Source organism: Monodelphis domestica, chromosome 2 (genome assembly GCF_027887165.1).
Source record: "Monodelphis domestica isolate mMonDom1 chromosome 2, mMonDom1.pri, whole genome shotgun sequence".
NCBI lineage: Eukaryota > Metazoa > Chordata > Mammalia > Didelphimorphia > Didelphidae > Monodelphis > Monodelphis domestica.
In genome coordinates, this window is record NC_077228.1 from 192,362,298 (window position 1) to 192,388,069 (window position 25,772).

At 39.0% G+C, this 25,772-nt stretch overlaps 1 protein-coding gene across 2 annotated transcripts in view; it reads right to left on the reverse strand.

The window, feature by feature from the left end:
• ACSF2 (acyl-CoA synthetase family member 2) overlaps positions 1 to 21,855 on the reverse strand; it is a 48,220-nt gene extending 26,365 nt beyond the window's left edge. The window contains exon 1 of one of the 2 annotated variants that reach the window (XM_056816658.1): positions 21,745 to 21,855. Coding sequence is in view for 1 of the 2 variants with exons in the window: in XM_056816657.1 (XP_056672635.1) it covers positions 20,959 to 21,092 (134 nt within the window). In the remaining variant the exon portion in view is untranslated. Of the gene's footprint in view, positions 1 to 20,958; positions 21,266 to 21,744 lie in introns of those variants that run through there. The other variant, XM_056816657.1, reaches the window with a different exon arrangement.
• Between the last annotated feature and the right edge of the window lie 3,917 nt (positions 21,856 to 25,772).

Consider the following 25,772-nt stretch of genomic DNA (forward strand, 5'->3'; position numbering starts at 1 on the left):
CCCTAAATGGTTCCTAAGAGAGAGCATCTCTCATTTGTAACTTGTCAGCTTACTCTACCCTTCCACCAGAATGATCTAGATTCTTGATTGCTGGGAGCCATGATGTCTTGACAAAGTCACTTGTGGTACTTGGTGACATTTTTTTAGACCCAACATCAATAGTACAGAGGTTTTTTTCTCTCTCTAGACTCCTCTGCCACATTTTTGTAATGATAGCAGGAATCAATTTAAACAAATATCTCAGCCAAGGTTGAAACATTGCTACACCTGAAAAACTTGTGACAAGATCACATTATTTTTAAATGTCACACAGCAGACTCATGTGAATCCTAATGATAGTGGGTTTGTTTGCTATTTTCATTAAATGGGCTATTATAACTTTGGGGATTTTGATACTTTTTGAATGTGCATTACCTATTGCATCACTGTTCTTTATAACAAACTTACTTTGTGAAAATCATTTGCACTCACACAGAGTGCATCATGGCTAAGTTTGAAGAGGAAATGGATCTCATTTTCTGGGTGAGAAACCTTTGTATTCTACCTTTCCTTAGCTGACACAGTGTGTCAATGATTGTAAGCTATCTGTTTTTGATTTTTAAAATTCTTTTATTATTGCTTTTGCTTGCATGTGCAATATACTATTTCAGTTTTATTTTTCTCTCCTTTTTGTATTTGAAGTGCATGTCACCAGCATTGAGATTTTCATTAACTTTTTTGATTTTGCATTAATATGTTAAATATATATATTTTCTATAATATTAATACATACCCCAAAACTTTAGACTATGGAAACCAGCCATTTGTTGATAAACATTATGAGACTTTGCTTAATGATTTTGTCTGATTCTAGGAGAAGGGAACAAAAGAGTCATTATAGAGTTCCAAGAAGCAAAAAGTCAAAAAAGACCAAACAAATCCAGGTAGGACTGATGAACTTCTATGCCAATACAAAAGGACTTGTACCTAGTGTGAGACTCGAGGTTCTGATTCTTGACATATGCTAAGACGCAGGACGCCTTGTATCCACACTTTTTGTGAAATACTCACAGACAAGTACCAAAGTTTGGCTATCATTCTGGCTTCCCCTATCCCTGAGAATGAAGGTAAAATCAGACCAGGGAATGACACTTGCCAATCACACAAAAATCTAGTCCTTTTTTCTCTCTTATAGTATAGCAACTTCCTGTAGTCTTGGCTGCAAATGGGTAAGTGAAATATTATTGCATTTTGTCCTGCAGACTTGTGGAACAGAAATTACTTTAACTGGGCCCTGATTCAAAGACCTATTATAGGTTTATTTTCCTTTACTTAAATTTTTTTTCACATAAGACTTTGATAGTCTGTATTTTATCCAGAAGTTATCTTTTCCCTTTTATTTGTATTTTTGATGTTTTTATTTATCTTGCCAATTGATTCATATACTTCATAACTCAGCCATGCATCCCTAAGTGATCCCCGTGTTTTTCAACACCCTCTTTGGGGGGGGGGGTAATGTATAATTATTCTAAAATGCAAAGTTTAAATTCTTTTGAGAGTAATTTTAGGTTAAGAAACATGATACCTCTCTGAATTCAGAAAGTGAACTGTTTGGAGAAGGTACCATGAAGATGCCTATCCAGACCACACACTGCATCAGAAGATCCAGAGTGAACTTTGGGATGTGGTGATTTGAACTGTGTGGGGTTGAATGCATTTGTTTTGTATGTATACTCTTATGCCAAAATGGACTGCCCCCTAACTGGCTTTTTGTCAATGTGCCTAGCAATCATTGGTTTTGTTCTCTTTTCCTCTTATCCCCAAATTATTGTAATTTAAAAGTTGCTTATGTTTACAAGATTCATTGGAAAGACCAGTCTTCTACCAGATCTCAGGGGGGGAATGTATAATTGAAAATCTGTTACCCTAAAAAAGAACTACATTTCCTGGGAGCCCATTGACTTCCTGTTGTTATATACTTCCTGTAGACAGGGGACATTAGGTGGGGACATGGAGGGTCCAGCCCTTTTTTTTTGGTCCTGTTGGGGAGCATAGTGGTGAGTGGAGATTTTGAAATGGCTAATCAGCCAGGGGCATGTGGTCTTTACTTTGTATCCTCTTTATTTCTTGATTCTAATGATCATTAATAAATCTCTTAAAATATAATGTTTTCATTATTGAGACCTAATTTTAATTTTTCAATTAATAATCCTATAGCAAATAGGATTCCCTTAAAATAATATACCACAATTAATAATCCTATAGTAAATAGGATTCCCTTAAAATCATATACCACAATTTGTTCAATCATTTCATAGTTGATGGACATCTCAATTTCCAATTTTTTGCCACTACAAAAAGAGCTGCTACAAATACTTTTGTATGAATAGGTACTTCTGCCTCTTTTTAAAAACCTTTTTGGGGTACAGAATTAATAGTGGTATTGCTAGATCAAAGGGTATGCATAGTTTTCTAGCCCTTTGGGTATGGCTCCAAATTATTCTCAAGAATGATTGAATCAGTTCATCACTCCACCAACCATGCATTAGTGTTCCAATTTTCCCACACCCCCTCCAAAATTTGTCATTTTATTTTTCTGGATAGGTATGAGATAATCTTAAAGTTGTTGTAATTTGAATTTCTCTAATCAACTGTGATTTTGGAGCATTTTTTTCATCTGAATATAGATAGCTTTGATTTCTTCATCTGAAAACTGCCTGATCACATCATTTCATCACTTGTCACTGGGAAATGACTTGTATTCTTATAAATTTCACTCAGTTCTCTATATATTTGAGAAATGAGGCCTTCATCACAGATAACTTTCTATAAAGATTTTCCCCTCATTTTCTATTTTCCTTTTATTTATTTTTCCCTTTCCTGTTTGCTTTTATTTTGTTTGTGTAAAACCTTTTAAAATTTGATGTAATCATTTTTTATATTCTGTAGTGTTCTCTTTCTCTTGTTTGATCATATTCAAACTATACCATACTCCCCTAACATACTTAGGTTATCACCCTTTATATATAAATCATGTTTCCATTTTGACTTTATCTTAGTACATGGTGTCAAATGTTGGTAAGAAGCAAAACAAAGTTTTAGAGAAGGAAAGAAAGAGAAGGATAAGAAAATAGAATAGAGGGAAATACAGAATAATTATCATTGTGAATCTGAATGAGATGAGCTCATTTGTGAAATGGAAGCAGTTAGACTGAATTAGGAACTGGATTCTAGCAATAAGTTGTTTGTGAGAAACACACTAGAAACAGAAACACACACAAAATTAAAATACGGGGCTGAAGCAGAATCTAATATGCTTTAGCTGAAGTAAAAAAAAGACAGAACAATCATGACCTCAAAAAAAAAAGCAACAGTAAAAAACAAAATAAAGCTAGACCTAATTAAAAGAGATATCAAGGAAGCTACATTTTAAATGAGGTCAGGGCTCATCTGGGTTTGCTTGCTTGCTTTTGGACTAAGTCTGTTTCTCTTATCAGAGACTGAAACCAGAAGAAGAACTTACCAAGTGGACCTTAAAAATGAAATAGGGGAACTCAGTACCTGTTCTATAGGATGACTTCTACAGGCTGATCCTCATTTGTGCTTAATGATGTTTAAAGACCTGTAAAAGGGGCAATTTGGTGATTCAGTGGCTAGAAAGCCAGTCCCAGAGATAGGTACTGGGTTAAAATATGAACTCAGATACCTCCTCACTGTGTGACCCTGGGGAAGTCTCTTAACTCCAATTCCCTAGCCCTTGAAACTCTTCTTACTTTGGAACCAATACTTTAGTATTGATTCTAAGGCAGAAGGTAAGATTTTTTTTTTACAATCATACACACATCTTGTAAACATGACCTCCCACCTCAGGACCTTTATGCAGGTCAGCTATTCCCATCTATGGAGTATGACATGCTCTCCTCCCTCCCTACTTTTTTGCCTTTGGAATCCTTAGTTCCTTTCAAAACTCATCTCAAGTAGGTTTTAGTGCCTCTCTTTTTCTGTATGTTTTTAAAAAATATTTCCTGTACTTATCCCCCAGTAGGATGTAAGCTCCTTGGGAGTAGAGACTGTCTTAGTTTTATATTTGCTGTGTCTGCAGCAGTGATGCCTACATAGTCAGTATTTCTTATAAACCCTTATTTTCTATTCTAGCAATAACTATAAGACAAAAGGGCAAGGGTTAGGAAAACGGTGTTGTGACTTGCCCAATTACACAGCTAAGAATCATCTGAGGCTAAAATTGAATCCAGGACCTCCCAACTCCAGGCATGGTGTTCTATCCACTGTGCCACCTAGCTGCTCTCTTCAGTTGCTGATTGACTGACATGTGCCATAGGTTCACCAACACAGACCTAGGATCTCTCTATATCCTAATAATTTATATTATAACAGATCCTCTAAGTCCCTCAATATCAAATACTACCTTACGATACACACATAATTGCCCTTATGGCCAAAATACCATTCTACAGCATTCACCTATTCACCTAAAGCACATGTTGAAGCCCCAATCAGTAGTATTAGCTGCCATCCTACTAAGGCTAGCATACTTAAAGTTCACAATTATTGGCTCATCAATTTAGAGTTTGAAGGCATCATAAAGCCAAAGGTATGTTGGTAAATGTTTCATTACCCCTTCTTGGGGTATGGGGGGTGGGGCAGAAATAAATGTAAAACATACTTTTAAAGTTTAATCTACATTGTTAATATTTTCTCTGTCATTTTCTTAAGTCCAGGCAATCAACAAAACCAATAAATTAAGCCCTGACTTGTGTGTTTGTCAGTTTCCAAGGTATAAATGCTCACACTGAAAAATTTTAGCTGGTTCTAGAACATCCCTGTCCTTAAAGCTCATCTGAATGCCCTCTGTTACAAACAGGGAAACTGAGATATTAGAAACAGGATTTGATCCCAATTCCTTTGATTCCAAAGTCAGTATCCTTTGTGTACAGTGCTCCACCACTCGGGTAATTCCTTGGGCTCAACAATCAGTTGCCAACCTTGCTTGCTTGTCCTTTTCCATGACATTTTCTTGATTGTGTTCCATTCAGAGCTCCTCATGCTTTTAGGACTCCTGGATTCAACCTCCCATCTCCAACTTGTTTCAAATCACTGCCCTTGGAAATACTTAGTTTCAACTTCACCGTATCAGAGGTTTTGTTTCAGATTTTTCCTCCTTCAATTTTGTTTATGACTTTCTATCTGACCCTTTGGAACAATTGCTGCTCTACAGTTCTGTTTTGAGCCTCAGCCAGGTTTTTCTCCACCTACATGGCTCTATCTTTGATCATCCCAGGTTTTGTGCTTCCTCTCTTCCTCCCTTAAACCCAAGTGTTCTTCCACAAATCAGTTCATTTCTAATCTGTCAATGCTAATCTGCCTATACTCCCTCTTCCCTGACTGACTTTTTGGTTACTTTTCTACCTTTGGACTCAGACAAGGACGGAGCAAGCACCTTCCTGTCATTTAGGGGACTTCCAAGCAGGAGGCCCAGAGGGGATGTACACCTGCAAGAGTTAGGCTAGACTCCAGAAAAACTGGCTAAGTTTCTTGGAGCTTTGAGAGACCTTAAAGAAAGTACACAAAGGGCTCCAAAATAACACTGAATAATCTGCCCTGCCTTCCAACAGCACAGTAAATCACCTCGATCTAGTTACTTGTCCAAAAGAGGCGTGCCCAGGGGTTCAGGAAGGTGGAGGAAGAGAAGAAACATGTATATACCACTTTAAAATTGAAAAAGAAGGTGCTTTACATACATTATTGTACTGCATATGTATTAAGAGGATTTCATTTTTCTTTCTCTTATTGTTCAAGATTGGGGAGAGTAGTAGGAGATGGAAGAGATAAATGCTCCAAATAGATAGATGGGTAGATTTTTTTAAAGCAATATTTCAGTGACAATTATGCCCATTTTATGGATGTGGGAAGTAAGTCTTAGAGAAGCTTTTTAAAAAAAGGAAATCATAGATTCTTGACCTGGAAGAGGCCTCTTGTTTAACCTGTCACCCCTATTTTTTACAGAGGAGAAAACTGAGGCACAAGCAGATAAAGTTCAGAGTAAATGGTAAGAAGAAATGGTAAAACTCAAAGGTTACAGAGTTTGTTCATGTTCATGTTAACCCTAATTTGCCTCAGTTTTCTCATTTATAAAATGAGCTGGAGAAGGAAATGGCAAACCACTCCAATATCTTTGCTAAGAAAACTTCAAACCGAGTAAAGAAGAGTTGGACATGACTGAACAACAACAAAAGTTCCTTTTAGCTCTAGCTCCTATATCCCTATGACTCTTTATTAACGAAAAATATTTCCCCAGAGCTCATTCATTGGACAATGTTCATAACTGGGGGTCTATGAATTTTTTCAACCTTTACCTTCCATCTTAGAGTCAATACTCTGTATTGACTCCAAGGCAGAAGAGTGATAAAAGCTAGTCAATGAGGGTTGTGACTTGCCCAGGGTCACACAGCTGGGAAGTGTTTGAGGCCATATTTGAACCTAGGACCTCCCGTCTCTAGACCTGGCTCTCCATCCATTGAGCCACCCAGCTGCCCCCTGAATTTTTAAAAAATAACTATTTCAATATAATTGGCTTCTTTTTAAATCCTCTGATTTTATTTTATGCATTTAAAAACATTTTTCTGAGAATGGTTCTATAGACTTCACCAGACTGCCACAGAAGTCCACAGTACAAAATAAGTTAAGAATCTCTGGGGTAGGATTTCAAGAATTTTAACACTCTTTCTTCAGTCTATTTGAAATTGTCACCCACACGATTTACCAAACAGGAGCAAAGGCAAAACCAAACAAAGCAGGGGTGGAATATTCTACATCCTTCAGGATCCTAAGCCAACTTTTGATTTAGAATTCAGGTGTCCAGGATAAACACTTTCCAAGATAATTGGCTGGGCTTATCAGCAGTGAATTAAGGAAGGGATGTTAATTGGGGAACTTTGCCAGGAGTCTACCCACATTCATCTGGCAATGTGCTCACAAAGTCCTTCGTCCTTGGTCATACTTGAAACCACCATGTTTCAATGGACTCCAGTCCATTCCCTATCTACCAACTAGTACCATAACAATTGATATTCTATGCATGTTGGGAAGCACTGGTTGTAGCAACCAAGGAATAGGGCTAACTATAGATCAGCCTAGATTGAACCCACTTCCCATCAGTCTTTTCATACACAGATGGCCTTTTGGCAGTCTCACCCTTGAGATAATTTCCCAACAATTAAGCCTTGGGGCTCAGGGAATTTTATGGTTTTCTTGCATGTTCAACAAAACTAAGTATCCTTGGAACCTAGTGTTTCTCTTGTGCTAGTTAAGGTCAAGGATAGTTGATCCATTTATTTGGACAAGAATTCTAGGAGGCCAAGTCCATCATTATTTTTCCTTAGTGGTTTTGGGGAGTTCTTTGTGGTTCACATAATTGTAAGTTACTTCCTAAATCCTCTGAATTTGTGAATGATGTGGTGATTACATCAAGACCATGACCACATTAAAGACCCTACAAAATAAGATAGATAGAGGGCAGCTAAGGTGGTTCAGAGGATTGAGAGTCAGGCCTAGAGATGGGAGGTCCTGGATTCAAATTTGATCTCAGATACTTCCTAGTAGCCACCACACCCTGGTAAACCAGCTTGGCAAATGGATTAAAACAGGTTGAAGGTAACCAACAGAAGGTGAGATAGGAGGGCATCTACCCCAGGCATGTGAAGACTTCTCCCAGTGGGAAGGGCAGATGAGAACAATCTGTTCCAAAGGTTTTAAGGCAACTGAAACAAGCACTATTGAGCACTAGAGCTTATTTAGAAATGGAAGAAGCCAAAGTCATCCATTGTAGCCTGAGCTATCACCAGTAGTCTTTACTTTTCTCTTGCCATTAGCCTTGAATGATGCTAGAAGCAAGCATGAGGCTGAAACTTTTGTACAACTCTGGCTCGCTTAAATCCATTTTTTGTCCAAGTCAAAAGACATCACCAGGGGAAACTAGATGGTTCAGTGGCTAGAGATCCAAACCTAGAGACAAGAGATTCTGGGTGTAAAGCTGACCTCAGACACTTCCTAGCTGTGTGACTCTGGGCAAGTCACTTAACCCCAACTGCCTAGCCCTTACTGCTCTTCTACCTTGGAACCAATACTTAGTATCAATTCTAAGACAGAAGGTAAGTACTTAAAAAAATTGGTCCTTTTTAAGTACAAAAGACAAATGGCAACATTAGAAGACAAGCTCCTTCCTAGAAGGCAAACACTGTCTCTTTTTATATTTGTCTCTAAGACTTAGCCTAGTTTCTGGCAAATGGAAAGTCTTTTATAAATACATTTTCATTCCTTCCTTTCTGCCTTTTGGCTGTAAACCCAGAATTTCCTCTACACCACAATACACTAGAACTTCAGCTTGCCTCAGATTTGAGATAAACAAAATAAACAGAATAATGATGAATTAGATCTACATTAGACACAATGTCTGGCTTCTGGCAAGTGAATTGAGGACACTCAGCTTTTAATTCCATCCCTAACTTCTGTTCTCTAGTCCCCTTGGTTTCCTAAAGGTACTATTCAGCTCTAAACTTATAGTAAGATTGTAAATGAGGTATCCATCAGGCTAACATTAATGAATGAGACTAATGAGCTACTCCATGTCATGCTATCTTTAACTAGGTAAGAATGCCTCTTTCATTAAGTTACAGAATCAAAGCTATAAAGCAGGTATCCATGACATCTCTAATAAATTAATCAAAGGAATCATCTATGTGGGAATAACCTAGTTAGATCAAGTTGGAAAGGCATGAAGTGCTTAGAGCCATTGGACGAAGACAACTGACAAAATGTATTAAGGCTGACTGAAAGAATGACACACTTTTTTCTGGCCCTATGTATATCAAAGAAAGAGACTGCTCTAGTAACATTCAACCAGCTACTTTGAGAGATAAATGTTGGAAGAGCAGTTGGAGGAGCTGACCCCTTGTGCTTATAATAAGGCAGCAGCAAGGATAGAGGGAATATTCTATTCCCCTTCCCTCCCCACCAGTAACAAACAATACATCCTAAAAGAGCATCCTCTCATTCAGCAGAGAGAAGACAAACATGATATAACAAAACAAAAAGGCAGCTTCAGAGAGCATTTCCTGTTCAAGGTGAATAGTAAGTAGCCTCAAGACTCTACAATGGCACATACACTTGGAGCCCAAGGAAAAATAACAAACACGAGAGGGGAACTTCATGAAGGATCAAGGAAGGAAGAAAAGGACTTCCATCCAAATAGGATTTCTGAATTAATTCTTTGACATGTTATCTCTAAGCTTGTGTCTACTTTCTGCTGGATGTGTGATAGAGTGTAACCTAGACTTTTGGAAGAATATTTTTGTAGAAACTCTTCTTACTATGCCATCTTAGTAAACCCCTCTTTTAAAAAGAGATTTAACATTGAATGCCAAATTGATAATCAATTGAGAGTACACCAGTGAGGCCCCATGAATGACTGTGTTAGAAAACCCATAACTCTAAGAGGAATAGCCAGTAGCCATCTGGAAACTGAATCCAGAGCCTGTGCCATATAATGATTTAAAAGGTTCTGGATCAGTCTGGAAATTCTCTGTGTAGTGGCAACATACTTACACATCTCACTAAACTCTCTGGGCATCCCCCATTTAGAACTTAGCATAATGGTTCCCCTGAATCATCTAGAAAACTTCAAATAGTACTCCATATTATGTAGATAATTTTAGGGATGTGACTTAAAATCTAAATTAATTGGTCACCAGGGGAAAAAATACCAAATAAAATACCCAAGTCAGTCTGGAAATTTATGGTAATTTTAATTAATATAGAGGGAAGGATTTTAAGGAGAAAGAGGGAAGAGGGTAGAGGATTTCTCCCGCCTGGCCTGTGCCAGGGGGAGTTCAATATCTCTGCTGCTAGATCTCTGAAGGAGATTAGAGGCTTCTAAGAGGATAAAGTTTGGCAAGTAAAGGAGGAAAAACTCAGACAGAAACTCACCCCCAAATTGGACAATAGCTGTAGCCACACCAAGATGCCGAAAGGCCCAGCACACTGCCACCAGCCACCTCTCTGCCGCCAAAGGTACCAGAGAGAGGAAGTGATGAGAAATATATAGACTTTTTACTCTTGTGTCCCCTCCTCTAAATTTTCACATCTACCAATGATATCAGAGGCTTTTCTCTAGGACTATCCATTCTTTAGTCCTCATCTTCTTTGATTAGATTATATCTTTTGAGTTACTTAGCACTTCTTTGTCAAGTTCACCTTTTGTTAGTTACTTAACCTTTTTGTGATTAATTTACCCTTTATAGTTACTTAACACCTTTTTATATTAAGATCTTAAAATAGACTTAGCTTAAAGTTCTAGCTTCACTATAAAGTAAGAACTAAGTACCTTCATTGTTCAATCAGGAAATTACAATTTCATCTCCATAAAGTAAGATCTAAGTAGGGTGGGGTAATCTAAATTTCACAATATTCAAATAGTACCCTAAGGAGGTAGGGAGTAAGTAATAAATTTCAGACAATGTGGAGACACAGTGGTTATTAAAATACAAGCAAGTTGTGGAAAAGTCATCTATATAATCCACTTATATGTATTGCCTTATTTGCTGACAATGCCAGATGAATAGCTATTAAGGAATTGTTATTATATTTTAAATTATAACAACTGACATTAATATCATATCTATATCACATTAATAGCATATCTAATCATAGATATGCAGAATGGTTTTTCATATATTTAATTTTATTTACATTTAAATAACACTTTAAGTTTTGCAAAGCACTTTACATGTCATTTGATCCTCACAACCCTGGAAGATAGGTGCTATTATTGTCATCTCATTTAAGGAGGAAGCCAAGGCAGACAGGGGTTAAGTGAATTGCTTAGGGTCACATTGCCAGTAAGTAGCTGAGGCTGGGTTTGAACTCAGGTCTATCCTTTCTCCAGGATCACTGTTCTATCTATTATACCATTCAGCTGACTATTCTTGGAGGTCAAAAAAGGTGAAATAATGTGTGAATAGTCAGATCAATATTGAATGTCTGGACCAGGACTTAAAAATTCAACTCTGGAAAATTGCTAATGCATTTTCCCATTACATAGTAGGAGTATCCTTTCCACATCACGACTTTGCCAATTGCAGTTTCACTGTATTGTTGGCTGGCATAAAAAAATTAAATGGGAATTTTTTGAATTCTGCAGAAGCTGCAGATGACACATGAAGACCAGCAGAAAACACAGAAAAGGTTTGGAAACTCATTTTTACTTAACATTGACCTATATATAGCCTATGACCAAATACTTAACTGGAACTTTACAATAAAATAGTGTAAACAACTCATAAAAGAAAAAGAAGAAATTCAGACTTCTCTGGTACAGAGGGAGGCCCAAAAATTTTTATGCAGAATTTCCAGATTCCAGGGTGCCACATCTCTAACCCCTGTGATGTGGGCAAGATACCTATATTACCTTTCCTAAAAGCTATGGATTTAAGCAACAATCTTAACCTTTTGAGGTTCATATCCTTACTATTTCCTCTCAAATGTCCCTCAGAGGCACCAATAGGGACAAAACCCTCGGTTAGATGGATAACTTCCCATCCTATTTTGGTAGTAGTTATAGTAGTAGTAGTCTCTCCGTAACTGAGGATGACAATTGTCTTTGTGCATTTTCATCTATGATAGATGAGTGTGCACAAAGACACTTGTGCGTGAAGGAGATTTAAGTGGAAAAGTCGATGCACAGAGACAGTCCCACTCTCTTGGCGTTGAAAGCCTGGGTCCAGTGGCACGAAAGATTGTTACATCTGGAGACATCCTCAGCTGCATTGGATGGCCGTGTTGTCTTTTGTGCTACTTTTGCAAGTAATTCCTGAGGTTGTGGACCAACTCACAGCAGACTTTATGGGCAGTTTTTAATTAATGTTATCTCATTGGAAGTCTTTCTAAAATGCTATTTTTAGAGGGTCTTTTGAGGGTTTTCAAAGTACAAGCATCCTGTTGACTTGTAACATCAGACCTTATGGGTAGTTAGAATCTCTTAGGGAGCACTGAAACCACTGAGACTATTCAAAAGTGTCCCTGGGGCTCCTCTTGAGTTTCATTCTGAGTTATGGAGACATCTTAATTTCCTTTTTTGGGGGAGCTGGGATGGGCTCCCCAAGAAATATTAAAGATCCCTTTTATTGGCAAGAGTGGAGAAGGTGGATGGTATTGGGAGTTTAACTCACACATCTAAGAAAAGCATTAAAATTTTTTTTAAATCCTTACTTTCCATCTTAGAATTAATGCTGTGTATTGGTTCCAAGACAGAAGAGCAATAAGGGATGAGCTATGGGGGTTAAGGGATGTGCCCAGGGCCACACAGCTAGGAAAAGTATTGGTTTTTTTTTTTTTTAAACCCTGCCCACAAACTCTCATTTGTAAAAGGAGCCTTTGGACAAAGTCACCTCCAAGGGCTCTTTTAAGTCTAATTATGTGATTGGTAGTAGTTATAAGGTTGTGATAAAAGATCCAGAGTGATACATAGAGACAAAAGAAATTCATCCATGTGATCATCTCCAAGAAAGATGGTAGCCCAGGTATAACAGTCAGGTGGGAATGCCTTGTTTGCTAAAGAGAGCTGCCAGAGACTCCTATGAGAAAAATCAAGGGCAAGAGGGACTGGTGAGGCACTTATTTAGTACCTGGAAATTTTCCATAAAAAGGAACAAGTGGCAGTTCTGTCCCTCCCCAGATCTTAAACTACTAGTGAATTGCCTGGATGCTATGAAGAGTCTTATCTCTCCTGTGGTGGGATATGAAAGTGTATGTTGCCAAACACTCTATACATTAGAATTTACAAGTAGCATTCTAAGACACAAAGTACTCTATTTCTCCCTTCTCATTCTATTAGCAAATATCAAAGATAAAAAGAGCAACCTCATCTCTAATGAAGAGGAAATTAAGGTAATTATTAAGAACTATTCTGCTCAATTATATGGCAAAAATATGCCAATCTAGGTGAAAATTTACAAAAATATCAATTGCCTAGATTGACAAAAGAAGAAATTGAATACTTAAACAATGATTCTATTAGCAGCAGAGGGATTTTATCTCACTTGTGGCCCCTAAAGTATTCCTTGTTCAGTTGAGTCTGTCTCTTCATGACCTCATTTGGGGTTTTCTTGGCAAAGATACTGGGATGGTTTGCCAATTCCTTCTCCAGAAGAGGAAACTGAGGCAAAAGCTAAAGTGACTAGTCAAGGGTCACACAGAAAGTTTCTGAGGCTGGATTTAAACTGTCTTCCTGACTCCAGGCTTAGTGCTTGCTCTCTGCACCACCTATCTGCCTCCAAGGTAAGTGTCAATTAAACAAAGTAGAGATAACAGTTACAGTGTCTTAAGGACTGGACATTAGGCTACTCAGCCTGTTCTTAATCACCTGACAGAATGAAAGTAGGCTTTGATGCTAGCTAATGGGAAATGGAGCATGCAGGGAAGGGTAGGGAGAAACCCCATTTCCTAGGCTGGGCTATGAAGATAGAGCAGGAAGGAAGCCTTCTCTCCTAGTGTGCTCTGGAACTAATGGGGAAAACTCCTCTGAGAAACTCAGAGTACAGGAAGTAAGACCTCTCTCATTGTTGCCAGAGGCTAGGACAGAATATTTCTGTGGAGCCAGATACAGATGACACTTCAGAAAAAATCCTAAATCCAGACTCCAAGGGTCACAATTTGATGCCAAAACCTAGTGTCTCCTTTTTCTCTCTACCCTTGGGAAAGGGATAGCCTTTGTGCAATTGGGCAATATTTACACAATCCTAGAAGGACTTGAAATTACATGCATTGACTAAGATGTCCATACCCTTTGTCCCAGAAATTCTACTGCTAAGCATGTATCCCAAGAAGGTCACTGATTAAAAAAAGAGAGAAGGGAGAAGAAGGAAGGAAAGGAGAAGGAGGAAAAGAAGGAAGGAAGGAAGGAAGGAAGGAAGGAAGGAAGGAAGGAAGGAAGGAAGGAAGGAAGGAAGGAAGGAAGGAAGGAAGGAAGGAAGGAAGGAAGGAAGGAAGGAAGGCCTCTCCCCTACACACATATTTCTATATAAATATAGAAAATAATATTTCTGTGGTAACAAAGAATTGAAAACAAAGTAATAGCCCATTGAATGGAGAATGGCTAAAATGTGATCTATGAATGTAATGGAATATTATTGTAATATTAGAAATGATGAGCATGATGAATATAGAAAAGCATGGAAAGATATATACATATATAAATGATATGATGTAAAGTAAAACAAGCAGAAATATATCAGGCCAAGTCTTGATTGGAAAATTCAAGAAAAAAAGTCACAATGAATAATTTTTCAAGCAAAGATTAAGACAGAGAGTTCTTCAGACTGTGGACAAGGATAATTGGCTAATAATACTCCACAGAGCATTCTAGCACATGGAGAGGCAAAGAGCAGAGACTCAATCTTGTGTGTTGTTCAGTCAATCTTCCATGATCTCCCAGGACACTAATTTCAGATGATGTTATTAGGTTATATGAGGATGAGCTTAGATTTTAGGAAAGGACCTTGAAGGCCGGTAATTTTAAAAACGAATATAGTTGTAACAGAGCCCAATGGGATAATATCTGTGAACTGCAGCTAGGATTCTCTCTGAAGGTAAAAGCTTAGAGGACCATTTCTCCCTTACTATAGCTATGTCCCTCTTTTTCCTGTTATGGCAATTTTCTATAATCATGATGGGTGATGCAATCTTTAGATAGATTAATGTTGAGATACATAAGAACTAAAAATGCAGGTACATAGAACATTAAAGTTATTCAAATGATCAAATAGATGGGTACTGAGCTTGTCATCTGCCTGTTAGCCCTTATGAGGTTCTGGAAAATACCTGAATGTTATGGTAACAATTAGAGTGGTCTTTGAAAGTAAGGTATAAATCTATTTAGTGAGATTAAACCAATTGTCATTAGAAAAGAATGATTTATGGTCTATCTTGTTACCTCAAGAAGATCTCTAGTTATTCTGATTTGTTATTTAATATGGCATTAACTCTAATATACAGAAGTACTGTGAAATTTGAACAAAATGCAAAAGAGTTCAAAAGGGATCTGAAATAAGTGTTGAAAGTAGGGGTCTATATGGATAAAATATGTAATCCATTTGAGCATTGTTAAAGGCAACTAAATTGATACAATACCTACAGTCACTTCACCCCCACCTTTTGACTCTTGGTTAAAATAAACAGTTAAAAGAAGTTAAAATAAGAGTGAATTGGGGGCAGCTGGGTGGCTATGTGGATTGAGAGTCAGGCCTAGAGATGAGAGGTCCTAGGTTCAAATCTGGCCTCAGACACTTCCCAGCTGTGTGACCCTGGGCAAGTCACTTCACTACCATTGCCTAGCCCTTACTGCTCTTCTTCTGCCTTGGAACCAATACCCAGTATTGATTTGAAGATGGAAGGTAAGGTTTTTTTTTTTTAATTAAAAACATAAATAAATAAAAGTAAGAGTGAATTCATCAATGTGACAAAAAAGGATCCTTAGCATATTATTCTCCTTGGGGAAAATGAGAATTTTGAATTTAATTTTGAATTTGTTTTGAAATTGGAAATGTTCATTTGAGTGGTCTTAGCATTCAGATATTGCAACAGTTACCTGATATGTGTTTGAGCAAACATTTTAAGATTGTTTTATTTTACATAGAATATTCAACTAGAATTTTTCTTTTATTTACTATTGATCTGTTATATTTGTTTGTTTCCTTTTATTCAATGGTGCTTTTTTTCATTGCCAGGTCTGTGAATTTTGGAAACGTGTGTATTCTGTTTATAGTTTTTATGTTTTTACAAAAGGAAGCCATTCTGAGAACCCACCAATTGCAGAAGAGATTTCTTGATGGTCCATCTACTTCATGATGGACTGATTAAATGAATTGTGGGAAATGGGTTACCCTTCTTTTGTATGGCCTATCTGCCAAAGCAGACTTAGCCTGGCTCTTTGCCATTGTTTCTCTTCCCACAGCTCTGCTTTGTTGAGCAAAGCTCAAACTAAGGTGACTAACTTGATCCCAGCACATCTGTCCCTTTAACACCTCCTTTTGGTTAATGGTGAACCCCCTTATCCTACTATGGAAAACATGGCATTATTTTCAGATCATATCCTTAATGACTTTCCATGATTATTAAAACAGAGAACACAAATGATAATGATTAAATTAACTATAAATTGGTCTTGCCTCTTCCCCAGGACTTAAGCTTCCTTTGCTTAAGTACTAAAATTAAAGAGGACAATCCAACCCTAAAGAATCAGAGGCTACTTCAAGTCATCCTCTTTAGTTATTGCTTCTTTTGCAAGCTTTTGTGAACTCAAGAGACCTAACTATCGCACTCTCCCTTCTTAAGACTATTTAATCACCCTCCCTTCTATAATTCAGTGGAATCCTAGTGTTATGACTCTGTGTGGCTTCCCAGATTATAATTCCAGAGCTACAACTCTGTGTGGTTTCCAAAATTACCCTGATTAAAGACCTGTTATTATTACTACTTTGATAGTTATATATATATATTTTCCAGGTTGATACTTCACTTGGAGTTTTCTTAGCAAAGATACTGAAGTGGTTTGTCATTTCTTTCTCCAGCTCATTTTAAAGATGAGGAAACAGAAGCAAAGAGGATGATGTGCTCAGGGTCACACAGCTAGTAAGTTTTTGAGACTGAATTTGAACTCATGTCTTCCTGATTCCAGGCCCAGTACTCTAACTACTGAGTCACCTAGCTGCCCAAGTCTTATATAAAGAGTAGGATATATGCCAACTGGCATCTCATTATCTAGCTCTAGGTTACAGATCCAGAGACAACTGAGGATGGGCCCTATGTGTAAAGGTAGCATTTGAAGGATGAAAAGGACTTGCAGGCTGGTATAGACTATAGGCAGACAAAGAGAAAGTTCAGAGGCACCAGCAGCTGTCTGATTTCCAACCCTAGAATAGAGTGAGGTCTCAGTTATAGTTTCTAGGTCTGTCTGAAGCCTGCCACATGGAATAACCAGGTCAGGAATCCCAGACCTAAAATAAGCCTGTAGTTCTGCCAATCTGAACTTTTCAGAGCAGAACTTTCCAAACAGGGCAAGCCCAACAGGTGTGTTGCTCAGAGCTAAACCTATGTCAGGAACTTGTAGAACTCAGGCCACAAGAGCAGAAATCAGATATAGTCCTAAATCAGATTACTGTTGGAAGCACTGAAAACTGGCAGGTCTCTAGCCTGAGCTATCTCTGATATCCCAGAATAACTCAATCCTTAACATATTAAGACAAAAAAAAATCCTACCATAAAAAACTATTATGGTGACAGAGATGCTTAAGACACAAACCTAAAAGAAGAGAATGACTCCAAAACACTTATAAGCAAAATCTCAAAGGAAAAATATAGCTTGGACACAAGGTCAACTAGAATTTTTAAAAGACATGAAGAAAGTTGGAAAATATTTGAATAAATGAAATGAAGGTGCTAGCGTTGTAGGGAGAAGAGAGGCTATATTTCGCGTTTCCCCAGGGAAGTAGAAGTAGTAGTCCATCTTGGTTTTTCTCTTGGTGTTTTAGACCTAGAAGAAACTGGGGTCACCATCCAATACAATCTCCTCATTTAATGAATAAAGTCATTGATGCTCAGATTGGAAAATGATTTTTCTAAAGGCAACACAGTTAATATTCAGGATGGGGAAAAGAAAAAAGAAAGCCTAAAAGCAAGGTCTCTATGTAAAAAGCAGCCCCTTGCTTGCCAGTCTCAACCTTGCTTACCAGTCAGGTTCTCCCTAGTGTTCAGCAGTGAATGGCCAAAAAAAAAAAAAAAATATATATATATATATATATATATAGTAGGTGCTTAATACATGTTTACTACTTTACTGAAAATGAAATATCAAAGTGGAAGTTTTCCTATAACTTAAAAATCACATGCTATTGGAAGATAATGCATGCAGTTGGAAACCCAACCAGATGAAAATAGCCTAAATCCCTACACTAGGACAACATTTAGAGGCTCATTCTATTTAAAATAAATAAATAAAGATAAAGGGACCAAAATAACATACAAGATCATTACAAAATCCATTATTAGAAGGTATTTTCTGGCAGGCAGATGAAATAAATAGCACAAGAGCAATTTCACTGATTTATTTTTAAAACTTGGTTAGTGGTAGACAAAATACACTTCCTTCTTACCTCATTACCCCTACAATTACAAGTTTCCACCAATCAATGCTGTCAATCTACATTTACTAAACAACTGCTATGTGCCAGGCACAATCCTAAGAGGGAAAAGTTCCTGCCCTCAAAGAATTTACAATCTGATGAGGGAGACAACATGTAAACAAATATATACAAGCAAGCTATATACAGGATAAACAAGCAATAAGAGTTAAGACAGTGGAATTAGAGATTAATTAAGCACAGCTCAAGTGCTATCTCTTACTTGATGCCTTAGCTGTTTCCCCTCTCCTCCCACAACCCATAATTAGTGTTCTCTTCCTTTTGAAATTATTCTGTGTATATATGTATATATATATATATATTAATTTTTAAGAATAAAAACCCTTCCCTTCTTTTTTAGAATGTATACTAAGTATTGGTTCCAAGGCAGAAGACTGGTAAGGGTTAGGCAATTGGGGTTAAGTGACTTGCCCAGGGTCACACAGAATGTTTGAACCCAGGTCTTCCTGTCTCTAGGCCTGCTTCTCTATCCACTGAGCTACCTGGCTGCCCTGTGTACATAGTATATATTTGTCTGAGCATGTGTTGTACTCTTTCAGCCTTCATAGTAGACCATTTCACCTTTGTCCTTATTTCCCACTCTAGCACAATGAACTCTCAATAAATGTGTCTCAAATGCAGAAGTCCCTTATAATTGGGTCATAGCTTTTGAATGGGAAGGAACCTCAGACATCAAGTCCCATTTCCTCATTTTAGAGATGAGAAACCTAAGGCCCAATAACTTATCCAAGGTCTTATAGGTAATAGATGGCAAAGCCAGGATTTGAATAGAAATTTCCTGACTCCAAATCCAGATCCTGATTCCCTGAATCCAAATCCTTAAACCACACCAGCAGTAATATGAGATCCCAATCCTAACATTCTAACCTAGGGACTGTGCATTTGTTAATTTTTAATGAATATTTTGATGAACATATTTCAATTGATTATTTCAATGTAATTCCTTTGTAATTACTATGCATTTTATTTTATACATTTAAAAACATTAACCTCACATAAAAAAAAGGCATTAACTAGAGAAGGGGTTTATAGGCTTCAACAGACTATCCAAAGGATCAGGATATGAAAAAGGGTTTAAGACCCTATATATATCACTTAACTCATGCCTAAATCGACCATTTCTTGGAACACAGCTTAGAGTTCTCAAGTCAAAGACTCCCTTTACAATGAAGCAGAAACAAATGGTCACCTAGCCTCTAAGAATAACTTGAGTGGCAGAAAATTAATGCTTATTTCTTTTGCAGAATGTGATCTGTCTAGGAAATTTCAGACTTTTGTAAGTCCATGTAGATAGATTGTCCAAACTGATTCTGTCTTGCTTTATCTTTTATTTTCTTAATTCAATTCAGACCTAGCAACTCCCTAATTCTCTGTCACCTCTGAGCTCAGTCATCCAGAGCCTTGATTCACCATCTTCCATAGTCCACAAGGTCTCTGAGGCCTTCTCTCCTAATTCATGAGTCCCTAGGCCAAGATACCTTTTCCTAAAGGTCTACAGCCATGCTTGCTTCATGCCAGACTTAACTCATTCTCTGACCTTTTCCAACTTTACCTCCTTTTTGAATATCTTCTTACCCTTTCCTTCTAGCTTCCTTTTATGTGTGGTCTTCCCCTGTTAAAGTGGAAGCTCCTTGAGACAGAGACTGTCTTGTTTGCTTGTTTATATATTTCTAGTACTTAGAACAGTAACTGTTACATACTAAAAGCCTTAATAAATTCTCTCCATATCTCTGCTTGTATTTCTCTTTCTCTCTCTTTCTGTCTCTGTCACTCTCTCTCTGTCTCTATTCTGTCTCTCTGGCTCTCTCTCTCTTCCAAGTGTAGGTATAGGGAATATGGGAGCCAGAGTCGTAATCAGTACCCACTGAGCCTTCCCTGAGCTTCTACCTGAAGGGTTCAGAGGCCTAATGAATATCCAAAGCGGAAGTCTCAATATTGTCTAACTGTTGAAAAATATCCCCAGTGTTAGCACTTATATCCCACCATGAAGGACCCTGACTGAAGACGTCTTATCGAGGAATGAAGAAGAAATCAGTGAGGAGTCAGATATCAGGGAGGGCTCTGGGGATTCAACATTTCTGGTCTTGCAATTTGGAAGTCACACTCAATTCACTTCACCCAAATACCCCAATTCCCATTCTCATTAGCTGAGGCAGGTCTGAAAATGAAATGTGATGAGAACTCTGCTGAAGAGTGGCTGGGTTTTTACCACTAAAGACCCAAGAACCCAAGGTTGTTGATTGGGGGAGAGCCTAGGGAAGGGATGGCTCCTTTCCCTCCCCCAAGTCCAACTCAGGCCTGAGGATTTTAGCTAGCTAACTCTAGAGGGTCCTACATAACCTTTTGTGGATTCACAGAGTTAGCTACTCAGACTCCTATCTGATGAAAAGAGGCAGGCCAGAGCTCTCCAGCCCTAGCCACGAAGGAAGGGAATGAGGAGAGGAAGCAAGAAATTACAGACTCTGGGAACCTCAGACAGGTTGGGGGAAGACTTCAGTTCCAGACCACATTGGTCTCGAATGGGTCCAAAGGGCAGAGCATCCCGATGAGATCGCAGAGCACCCCACGAAGGGCTGGGCAGCATCGCGGTTCTCCTAGACTCCAAATGCCCGGTCTCGGAATATCTGCTTCTTACATTCCGGGCCACCCCATCCCCCTCGCTCCTCTATCCCCAACCCCCAGTGCCCTCCATCCCCAGACTCCCCAGTACCTGAGCAGGCTGATTCCATGGAGCCCAGCTCTCCGCCAGCCCTGGACAGGCGTTAAAGCTGTGTGAACCCCCAATACCCCAATAAGTCCCGCAGACAACCGTCCCAACTGTCGCACCCCAAGAAGGACAGCCATAGCTCCACTGCAGCCAGAACCCCAAGCCCAGCCCTGCGAGGAAACTTTTAAAGCAACAGGAGGCTAGGCGGGAGAGGGGCGGGGGGCGATGGGGAGGGCAAAGGAGGGGAAAAGTGGCGAGGAGAGGGGGAGGTGGGGGTTCCTAGCCTATGGCGGTACCCTAGGACTGGACCGGGGCGGGGCGAGGGAGTGTCTCATAGCCACTCCGCCTTCCCTCTCAGCCTCCAAGGCTTAACTCCCGGAAACTCATCATTTCGCTTCTGTCCTCCTACTGAGGATCTTGTCAGTGGTGGGGTTGGGAGGAAGGAGGGGGTCTGGCGAGGGGATCTTATCTGGAACTAGAGGGGTCCATGTCGGTTTTATAAGTGACGGGTCTGGAGCCCATCTTTTGGCGCCCTAAAACGTCACTGCCTCCTTCTTAATCTAGAGTTGGAGAGGAAGGAGGGGATCTCTTCACTGGCTAAATGCCTGGCAGTCAGTAAGCCTTTATTAATATGTCCTTATATGCCAAGGACTTGGTCCGTTCGCTGGGGGTACAAAGAAAAACAAAAACTCGGGTGGGAGAAAAGAGGAGGGGTTGTGTGAGAGCTCTACCTGCTCCTCCAGCCTTAAGGTGTGTAACTTGCTCAGAAACGTCCCTGCCTCTACCCACCTCTAGCTTCTTGAAGTCTGTCGCAAGTCCTTCCCTTCCAGCCCTGAGCCTCGTATTAACAAGGCATTAGGGGAAATATTAAGAGAGCTGTTGGTGAAGCACGATGCCTCTGGGCACTCAATGAAGAGGTGGTAGACCACGGGGGGCGGGGGAGGGGGCGGGGGGGGGGGGGAGAAACGAGGCACACATTTCCAACATGACAATGAGATAATTCGTTTTACTCGACAGTATTAATTTGTTGCCCGGGGGAAGGAGAGGGGGGGGGAACAGGGAGGGTAGTAATTAGAAAATGATAATGATGTGGGGAAACAAAAAAGGAAAAGGGCACCAATAAAATTGTTTCTAGTTATTGAGATTTTGCTTCAGGAAATCAACTGGTGGGGGTGGAGAAAGATTCCTACTCAGAATAATGATTAGTTGAATACCTTTATAATTATTGTCAGAAGAGCCCCAAGTTTAGTTTACTCTTGTCATTCTGAAATGGGTCCTGGGGTCACATGGCTTAATCTCCCTTTTTCTTTCATTTTAACTCTGAGCTTTCCATCTGGATTGACAAATTATAGAGTTACAAAATCCTGAAACTTTAGTCACACTTGAACTCTCTCACAAGTCTCCTGAATGTGGAAAGGGTAGTAAGCCTATAGAAGTTACTGCAGAAATGAACCATAAAGATTAACTCGTCCAACCTCTTCATTTTACAGAGGATGAAAAGACTGTCTCTTGTCAAAGGGCATAGAATCATAGAATCTCAGAATAATCAAAAAGGACTCAGGGGGCAGCTAGATGGCTCAGTGGATAGAGAGTCAGGTCTAGAGGAAAGAGGTCCTGGGTTTGAATGTGACCTCAGTCACTTCTTAGCTAATAGGTAAACCTGGGCAAGTCACTTAACCCCAAATGCCTAGCTCTTACCACTCTTCTGCTTTGGAACAGAGGGTTTCTAAGAAGGTAAGGTTTTTTGTTTTTTTTTTAAGAAAGGAAAAAAAAAGAAGACTCCAAAGATTGCATACTCTTAATTGGCTCCATTAGAATGTGAACTCCCTGAGATCAGCAGCTGTTTTTGTCTTCTTTTGCATCCTTGGAATTTAGGGCAATGCCTGATATAATAAACACTTAGTAAATGCTCATCAACTGACCTTTGGTATATAACTGATTTCATATTCTGCCTAACCAAGGGAATCACAATGATAAAAAGGAGTAATGTCTTGACTTGCAAGTGAATTGGATTAATGAGGCAGAGGTACACAGAGTCCTCAGTCTCACTCTTCCAGAGTCATCCAAGTCCAGTGGCAAGATAAAAATTGGGATAATTGACCATAGCCCTGGATGCAGGGAATGATCATAACCTCTTTAGTATCTCTGAAGCACTCCACAGTATCTGTTTGAGTTGCCTTCATGGTCATTGGAACAAAATGTTCTAGCTGCCTATTACACTGAGGGAAGCCTTTGCATGCTTGGGGTAGATAATATCCCTAAATCACTGACAGGTTTGAGGCCTATCCATTGCCCTCAATCTGGATTGGCCTGTCTGACCAGATGGCCTAGTGGGGTGAAAGTACTGTGCATGGGATAGATTCTTGGAGCCACATGTGAGAGTTGAGTGAAAAGTGGACACCGAAGGCCAATGAGTAGCCCTGAAAAGGGCTCAGCAAGCCCTCACAGCAGAAGTGCTAGTTTTCCCTGAGCACTCTATACACAAGACTCAGTATCCCCTCTTTAAAATACAGTCTTCAGAATGGTATCCAGATCTAGAGAAAGAACTGTGGGAATAGAAATCCAGAAGAAAACCTATGATTTATCACTTGTTTATATGGGTATATGATTTGGGGTTTGGATTTTAAAAGATTACTCTATTACAAATATTAATAATATGAAAATAGGTATCAAGTGATAGCACATGTATTACCCAGTAGAATTGCTTGTCATTTCCAGGAGTGGTTGGGAAGAGGGGAGGGAGACAACAAGAATCATGTAACCATGGAAAAAAAACCTTTTAAAATAAAATAAAATAAAATATACATTCTTCAGGCGCCGGCTTCTGTGAAATGGAAGGGACCTGAAAGAAAGATGTCAACATTTCTTTCCCAACGATCACAGGATCTTGGACTCAGCCCCAGAAAGAAACTTAGTTGATATTTTACAGGTAGGGAAACTGAGGACCAGAGTAGTTAAGTAACTTATCTAAGATCATATAGGTAGTAACATCAAAATGCCTGTCATTCTTTCTTTAACCCTTACTTTCTGTTCTAGAAACAATTCTAAGAAGTTGCCCAGGGACCCACAGCTAGGAAGTATCTGAAAGCTAGATTTGAACCCAAGTCCTCCCACCTCCAGGTCTGGTGCTCTATTCACTGTACCTCATAGCTGCCCCCTGTCCTTTTTTTCCCAATAGCTGCCTAGTTTAAGCAATGGACCCCTACCTTTTTTCCTAAGTAGAAGATATGATCAGACTTTATTTTTCCACCAGGAGCATTTAGCATACAAGACACCCTCAGCACAGTTGGTGGTAGAAACCCTTCAACACCCTGAGACCAATGCTGGAGAGACCTCTGGGGGGAGTTCAGCTCGAGTGCAGCAATTATAAGTGCTATTATCAGCATCCTAGTTCAAAGATCCTATCATCCTGACCTAGATGTGGTTCTGAAAGTAGACTTGCCTTTCAGTATCTTCTGACAAACTTTGCGATCTGTTTTTCTGAAAAGAAACAGGAACTTAATACTGCAAATTCACAAATATACATAGACATTGGTGAACAACATTCCCTCCTCTTCTAAGTTTTGGTAGTATCTATCATCTGAGATTCTTCGATCATTTTGGGGACACCAGATTTCTTCTCAGAATAAGTTTGTTTCCTACATTTATAATAGAAGGAAATGCTAAATTTCATTTAGATGTTAGTGAAAATAGTGCCATTTCCCCCTCCAAGTTCACAGACTCCCTTTTTAAATTTATTCATTGACACTTGGAAGAGGAGGCCAGTGTATCCCATGTCAAGAATCCCTTGTCTACAAGCATTTGTTTTTCGCCTTTGCTAAATTGTAAGTACATATTCTAAAGGGAGTACTACAACAATTAAGCAAGATGATTGTTGTTATTGTTGTTCAGGCTTGTCCAGTTCTTTGTGACCCCATTTGGGATTTTTCTGGTAAAGATATTGGAGTGATTTGCCATTTCCTTCTCCAGCTCATTTTATAGATGAGAAAATTGAAGCAAACAGGGTAAAGTGATTTGCCCTGGATCACCCAACTAGTTAGTGTCTGAGATCATATTTGAACTCAGGAAAATGAATCTTCCTGACTTCAAGCCCAACATTCTATTCATTATGCCACCTAGGTGCTCAAACAAGATGATTGCTGTTCACTTTTAGAATATAGTGGAAAGAGCACTGATTCTGGGGGCAAGAGACCTGAGTTTGAATCTTGCTTTGGTCTACTTTCCTCATCTGTAAAATAAACGGATTGGGACTAGGTGGCTTCAGAGTTCTCTTAAAGCACTGGCTCTCTGATGATAGTCTCTGTACCCATCTTTTGTCACAGTTCAGTACCTTTATTAAGTTCAAAAAGAGAACACATTACTGGTAGTCAATGCAGGTCTTAAGGTAATTTACTGGAACATGCCAAGGAGCTACTTGACTATGCTATTTAGGGAAGAGAGGGAGATTTCTACCGCTTTGTTTTGTACCCTTTTGGTCTACTTGGGGGGAAGTTCCAGGTAGTTTCTTTCTATTTTTTTTAATATCCCATACAATGAATCACTCAGAGATTGAAGGTTCAAATAAACAATCTTTTCTGCTAATGTTATACTACTTCTACTTTCAAATAGTAATTCTTAAGACAGTTATGAAGCATTTCAGGAAGAAAAAATCCATGATAAGAAGGCTAAAAAATCAACAGTGGGATTCCTTGAAGTTTCATGAGTCTTCCGGCAAAGCTCTAAAAACTTCTTTTTATATTTTTCTTGCCTATAAAAGGGCCACAGCTATCAACCTACCCGGAATCAAAGTTCACCCTAACTCACTCCTTCCCAATTTT